Source organism: Triticum aestivum, chromosome 7D (assembly GCF_018294505.1).
Source record: "Triticum aestivum cultivar Chinese Spring chromosome 7D, IWGSC CS RefSeq v2.1, whole genome shotgun sequence".
NCBI lineage: Eukaryota > Viridiplantae > Streptophyta > Magnoliopsida > Poales > Poaceae > Triticum > Triticum aestivum.
This window is the reverse complement of record NC_057814.1, coordinates 311,736,449-311,743,448: the sequence shown is the minus strand read 5'-3', so window position 1 is coordinate 311,743,448 and position 7,000 is coordinate 311,736,449. Positions and strand designations below refer to the sequence as shown.

General features: G+C 47.6%; 1 protein-coding gene across 1 annotated transcript; it reads left to right on the top strand.

Moving 5' to 3' along the window:
* Window positions 1-3,299: 3,299 nt before the first annotated feature.
* On the top strand, window positions 3,300-5,203 carry LOC123167597 (sugar transport protein MST5). Its single transcript, XM_044585433.1, has 2 exons — window positions 3,300-3,505; window positions 3,597-5,203. The coding sequence occupies exons 1-2, from the start codon at window positions 3,373-3,375 to the stop codon at window positions 4,997-4,999; spliced, it is 1,536 nt and encodes a 511-aa protein (XP_044441368.1). The 5' UTR covers window positions 3,300-3,372; the 3' UTR covers window positions 5,000-5,203.
* The last annotated feature ends 1,797 nt before the right edge of the window (window positions 5,204-7,000 follow it).

Here is a 7,000-nt window from a genome sequence, read left to right as displayed (position 1 = left end):
AGAAGCATGGAGATGATGGTGCGCGCTAGGGGAACAAGAATAGAGTTTCTAGTGGAGTTCTCAACACTTTGGAGCCTCCACGACGACATACAAGGAACAGACGAAATATACAAGATGGTCTTTTATAAATTTAGTTCATAGGTTAATATAGGTGTTGCGCCACCTTATTGCTTGGCCCGGCCCATGTAGTTTCGAAACACACTTAGTATGCTATTTTTAGAGTCCGTATTAACAGGGAAAACGACTTAGGACAGAATTTAGTCCCACCTTGCTAAGTGTGGACGAAATTCCCCTCGGTCTCTCTGTAAATACAGCCCTTAGGGCATCGTTTTAGAATTGGGTTTAGTTTAGATTGAAGTTTGTCATAGTTGCAACCCGCGTCCTTCGTTTGTGTTCAACGACTAGACCAAGACGTCATAAAACCCTAGTTTCATCAATAAAGCTTTCCTCTTATATTCGCAATATCAGGATTGCAATATCAATTTCTTGCTTGTTCTTTCTTTGCGTGTAGGAAATATACCCTCATGGTTAGTTTGATCATGCTCCGGCATGGTCAATAACCTCTTGGAGTTGGTTTAGCGATTTCTAAGGCACGACGTCTTTGTACGTTCACGGTCAGATAGTCAAACTCTACTCCACTGAAATGATAGTTACCATCAAATCGATAAATGGGACACTTTTGCCCCTATCAGTTTTCCCTTAGCCCATGTAGTTTCATCCCAGACGGAGACACCAAGGCCATGTCATTTCGCGTGCAACGCAAACGCCGGGTACGTTGGCGTGATGAAAAAATGTCAGATCCGAATAAAAATTCCATATGAGGTAAAATCATGCTAATCCTTTCGTTGAAGGCCAAAACAGTGATTTTGGCCTCAACAACCATGACAGACGGGCCTCCCTTCCTCAAGTACTCGGTGTGTTCCGCTCTGCCAGTGACCTTTAGTTCAGTAGCAGCACCAGCGTAGTATGCTTGGGTCAACGCCGGGTCACCGGAGATGACCGGGATGTGTCATAGGGTGGCCGTGTGCGAGCCATTCCATGAAACAAACATGCCCCTCCTCTATCTTTGCTCATTTTTATTGGAGCGTTAGAGCCAATTAAGCTATGCTAGCCTATAAATCCACTATGTTTCCCCGTCTTCTCTTTTATTTGGAGCGTTGGAGCCAATCAAGCCATGCTACCGCATAAATCCATTTAATGAAAATCAACAATCTCATTTAAGCCATGCTAGCCCATAAATCATGTAATTAGAGTCAATCGACCGTGATAATGATAGAGGCAAAGGTGTCACGTCTTTCGGTGAGATGCTGGCTATCGTTTTTGGTGGAGTAGACTTTTACGATCCGACTACGAACGCGCGAGGACGTTGCGCCTTAGCAATCGCTAAACCAACTCCGAGAGGTTATTGACCATGCCGGAGCACGATGAACCTGACCACGAATGTCTATTTCTTGCAAGCAAACGAAGAACAAGCAAGAAACTGAAATTGCAATCTGCATATTTCTAATATAAGAGGAAAGTTTTATTAATGAAGGTGGGGTTCTATGACGTCTTGGTCTGGTCGTTGAACACAAACGAAGTACGCGAAGTTGCAGCTATGGCGAACTTTTAATCTAAACAAAACCCAAGGAAAAAGGTACAAGATGGATCTACTTATATAGGAGCAAGGGGTGGCGGCCAAGGAGGTGGAAGGACGTCCCAAGGCAGCCTAAAACTAACCCAAGGTCGTACAAGGCTCATGGGCCCAAGTGGAGGTGACGCAACACCTTTGGACTTGTAGTTTGACTCGGATTCTGCTGCAGCGTCAGATTGTTTCGTCGATATCTCAACGCCCCGGACGAATTTGAAGGTGAAACCCATTGGGTTGGAAAGAGCACGAAATCTACTTTCCAACAAAAAAGAATCATCCAATTTGGAGTCCGTATGAAAGAGTTCTTGGCGGTTTGATTCAGGTATGTCTGTACAGTCCGAATCTGAATCTATCTTCTCTTGGCCCAAAAGACTTGGACTCTATCATCTCTTGGCCCAAAAGTGACGTGAGAGGACTTTTTGAATATCACCTAAACTTCTCTTTTTCCCTTATTCATATGTGGATTGTCCAAATGTCCCATACACATGCAATTAGACATGGCACAAAAGTATGTGAAGTATTTTTTGTCCTGGATGACATAAATAAATTATTGCATAGTTTACATTAGAAATTACCTCACAAATATACATGTATGCAATATTTTTGGTCCTATCCAAGGTATCATGTCCTCATCTTCTAACCCACAAATCATTTAAGCCCACCTGCATGAGTGCACACCCCCTCCTTTATCGAGTATTCTCTCTTTTACTGGGACGTTGTTTCCTCTGTTTCTTCGATCCCGAGGTAGCTTTCACGCGACTTGCAAACCTATATAGGATTGGTGGAATTTGATGTAAAGAATTGAGGTGGGACTATTGGGTAACAAACCCTATTTCAAAGCATAGGTAGACCCTAGCTCGGTTGGGTACAACCTTCTGTATAGAAGGGGAGGTCATCACTTCGAACTTCACACGAGCCAAAATATTTTTAGTTGCTCACTATTACCTAATCTTCAAAAAAGAAAGAGGCGGAAAAGCCCATGCAGGGGACGAACACAAAAAGTGGGAAACTAGGCGGCGGCTCAGAACAAGAAACTACAGGATTGAACTGATTGATTGGCTTACGAAAAAAGAGCTACGAATGGTGATTGGATTGATTGATTGATTTAAGAAAAAAGAACAATGGGCGGACCAACAACGCACAAAAAAATTGGAGGAAGAAATCTTCCTCCCTTTATTAGTAGGTATAGATATATTATGTAACCCTGCTTTTTGTATAAACAACATCATGGTATTAATTTTTGTGACAACTAATAACGTAAAAAAGGCCCTATAAGAAATAAAAAAGGGTGAGCGGACCGAGGTATGGCGGGCACATGAATGATTTTTCTTCAAGAATTATTTTTAGCCATAATTGATCACATAAATGAGTTTAGCACTTCCCAAGTTCTTGGTCTACCCCTTTGAGTTAATTAACGAATTAATGACATATTTCATTCAAATAAATAGTAATCCTACATACTTACTAAATATGGATAGAAAAAGGCTTAGACTTGTGCCAAGCAAACTGAAGAACAGTGATGCACTAATTTTAGCGCCCAGTTTCACTGCAAGAAAGTAGAGATCATAAATAGGTAGCTTGCATTCTCATCCATGAGTGCATCCACTGGACAGGGTTTGCCACTCTAGGTGCTATAAAGAAGCTATCCCCTCCTCTAAGAACGGGCTACGCACCTCGTCTCGTCTTCTTCCTCCTCGTTTGGTCTCTTCCATCCATCACCATTGTCTAGCCTGTTCGCAGATATGGCGGGGGGCGTGGTGATAAGCTCCTCCGGGGGCAAGGTGTACCCTGGCCACATGACGGCCTTCGTCTTCTTCTCCTGTCTCGTCGCCTCCTCTGGTGGCCTCATCTTCGGCTACGACATCGGCATCTCTGGTACCGCCAATTACTTCATTGAAACAGTGAAATGAAATACAACTAACTGGCAATGAGAGAGTGAAAATTGTGTGGATTCCATCCCATGAAGGTGGTGTAACATCCATGGACTCGTTCTTGAGCGAGTTCTTTCCGTCGGTGTACGCCCAGGCCAAGGCAAACAAGGAAAAGAACCAGTACTGCAAGTTCGACAGCCAGCTGCTGACGCTATTCACGTCCTCACTGTACCTGGCCGCGCTAGCAACATCGTTCCTAGCAGCGTCAGTGACGCGCATCTTCGGCCGGAAGTGGTCCATGTTCTGTGGCGGCATCACCTTCCTCGCGGGCTCGGCACTCAACGGCGCCGCCACTAACGTGATGATGCTGATCCTCGGCCGCATCCTCCTCGGCATCGGCGTAGGCTTCGCCAACCAGTCCGTCCCTCTCTACCTCTCGGAGATGGCGCCGGCGAACCTCCGGGGCATGCTCAACATCGGCTTCCAGCTGATGACCACCATCGGCATCCTGTCCGCCAACCTCATCAACTACGCCACCGTTAGCATCGAGGGTGGCTGGGGCTGGCGCATCGGCCTTGGCCTGGCTGGCGTCCCGGCGCTCATCATTACCCTCGGCGCACTTGCCCTGCCGGACACTCCCAACTCCCTCATCGCCCGCGGCTACACTGCGGAAGCCAAGAAGGTGCTGGTCAAGGTCAGGGGAACCTCGGACGTGCATGATGAGTACGATGACATGGTGGCCGCCAGCGAGGAGGCCAAGGCCATCGAGCACCCTTGGCGGAACATCCTGGAGCGCAAGTACCGTCCCCAGCTGACAATTGCTGTGCTCATCCCCTTCTTCCAGCAGCTCACCGGCATCAACGTCATCATGTTCTACGCGCCCGTGTTGTTCCTCACAATCGGCTTCGGCGGCGACGCCTCGCTCATGTCCGCCGTCATCACGGGGCTTGTCAACATGTTTGCCACCATCATCTCCATCGTCTCCGTGGACCGGCTCGGCCGCCGTGCCCTGTTCCTCCAGGGCGGCACACAGATGTTCGTGTCCCAGATAGTGGTGGGGACTCTGATCGCTCTCCAGTTCGGCACCACGGGCGAGGGGGAGATGTCGCGCACCTATGCCATGCTGCTGGTGCTATTCATTTGCCTCTACGTTGCCGGGTTCGCATGGTCGTGGGGGCCGCTGGGCTGGCTCGTTCCCAGCGAGGTGTTCGCGCTGGAGATTAGGTCGGCAGGGCAGAGCATTGCCGTGTGCGTCAACATGACACTCACCTTCATCATTGGGCAGGCGTTCCTCACCATGCTTTGTCACCTCAAGTTCGGCCTCTTCTACTTCTTTGCGGCGTGGATGGTCATCATGACGACCTTCATCGCCCTCTTCCTGCCAGAGACCAAGGGGGTTCCCATAGACGAGATGAACCTCGTCTGGAGCCGACACTGGTTCTGGAGCAAGTACGTCGTCCAGGAAGGCGGCAGCAACCGCAGAACACACGGCGTCTAGTCTAGCGTCTTGCTTTTTATTTAGCGAGCGTGTGTTGTGCTTCAGATGTAAGTAGTCACCATAAGAATTTTGGCAGATCAGTTTTACTACCGTCGGATTTTAATTCATAAGTTTTAGGACATCCCTCAAGAGAGATGTTTTAGGAAGTCTACAAATTGAAATGTAGAGATGGACATTTTTTTAGTGATTTCCCGTTGTAGAGAATATTGTCTTCTTTTTCCTTTGAGGAAAATAGAGAAAGCCTTTTTCTTTGAAATTGAGCAACATTGTAAGCGATAGAGTTTAAAGTCAAGAGTTGAACTCAAGACCTCAGCTTCCATCCCGACTTGACGAACCATCTGGGCTGAGCTAATGTTTCAACAAAGCTTTGCGTCGTTGTTTATTTCACTATCGCGCTGAACGTCAAATGATCTTCAGTGAGAAATGAATATATAACACCTCCCAAAGAACCCGAGTTACCACTCCGTAGTATGTAACTTATCATGCCTGCAATGCGCGTGTTACCATATTATACACATGGAGGTTACCAGGGTGTGTTTAACCAAAAATTAACTCTCGATCAAAGTTATCACGGTGTTGTACGTAAGGTATCATGTCTACGGCGCGTAAGTACCATATTATTCACATAGTAATTACCAGGGGTATGTTTCAAAAACAAATTTACAGAGGATAAAAAAAGTTAACATAGTGTTTGTATGTAAGTTATCATGCCCGCAATTCATAAATTATAATGCTATTTATACTATAGTTTACGGTGTATATTTCAACATGCCATTTTTTGTGGGCCGGCCCATGAGCACGCGTGCCCAACACGTAATGGGTTAGCCCGTCATGCGACTAAACATGCCGTTCTTGCCCGTGGCACGCCGTGAGGTCTGCTCATCTCCCGAGGTGAGGCCCGCGGGCTGACATGACATGTTATGTTCTTTACACAGAAGTTAGCGTGGCTATGTTCTAAAACTTGTTTTCCCGCGTCGAAGTTATTGGTGTAATTGAGTGCCATGAGAGTTTTGGTGATTGCTAGGTAGAAGCAGTGAGAGACTAATGTGTTTGCTAGTGCACATAGAGAGATTTTGATGTACGCTGGAACCCTAGGGGCCGATCTTTCACGAAATGGAGTGGATTCTATGAAGAACGTGAAGAACACGAGGGGAAAGCACAAGAGAAAGACACTCAAATCAACAAGAACAATCACACATGTGCTAGATCCATGAACATGAAGAGTGATACAAGATCCAAATGCAACAAAGGACGATACAAAAGGGAGTAGTTCTTCTCTATGAGGAGGTCTTGAGGGGTCTTTCCAGGAGGGGTCTTGAATCCAGTTGGGGCATCTTCTCCGTAGAGGTCGTGAACTCTGGTGGAGAAGGTATCAAGCGGATGAGCAAAGCTCTATCTCTCAAATGAGATAATCCTTTGGTAACCCTAGAAAAAAGGCGGCGGAGGAGTATATATAGTCTAAGTGGGCCAAGGGGTACATGGGCCTTGACCCAACACACTGTGCGTAGACAGGCGTCAGTTGTCCGGCAGCTACCGGACGTCCGGTGGCTCGTGAGGGTCTGGACGTCTGGTAGCGGTCGGACGTCCGACATTTCGGCTCTTATCTGGTGGCGTCGGATTTCCGGCAGACGTCGAAAGTCCGGTCGTCAGTCATCCGGAGACTTCGGACTTCCGATAATTAACATTCTGTTGTGTGACACCGGTCGTCCGGAGAAGCTCGGCCGTCCGATCGCTGGGATGAGTCGGATGTCCGGTCGGTGTTGGTCGTCCGGCGCTGTAGCGTCGATTGCTGGGACTTGGCTGGCAGGCTGGCGCTTCAAGCGTCGAAGGTCCGGCCTGGTCTGGCCGTCCGGTGGCTGGAGATTTTCCGGCAGCTCTTCTTCTTGTCCTTCATACTTGGTGTCCTCGTCGTCTTGGCCGTTGGGTGTAGTTGCTCCGTGGCTATCCTCTAGGTACCCGATCACACAAAGTGCTTCCACTTGAGGTAATAGCCATGTCTCA

What these genes read in the sequence shown, in the direction of transcription:
- LOC123167597 (XM_044585433.1), top strand. Translation starts at nt 3,373, where the DNA reads ATGGCGGGGGGCGTGGTGATAAGCTCCTCCGGGGGCAAGGTGTACCCT. An exon ending in CTACGACATCGGCATCTCTG is followed by an intron (nt 3,506 to 3,596) that starts GTACCGCCAATT and finishes CATCCCATGAAG; the next exon opens with GTGGTGTAACATCCATGGAC.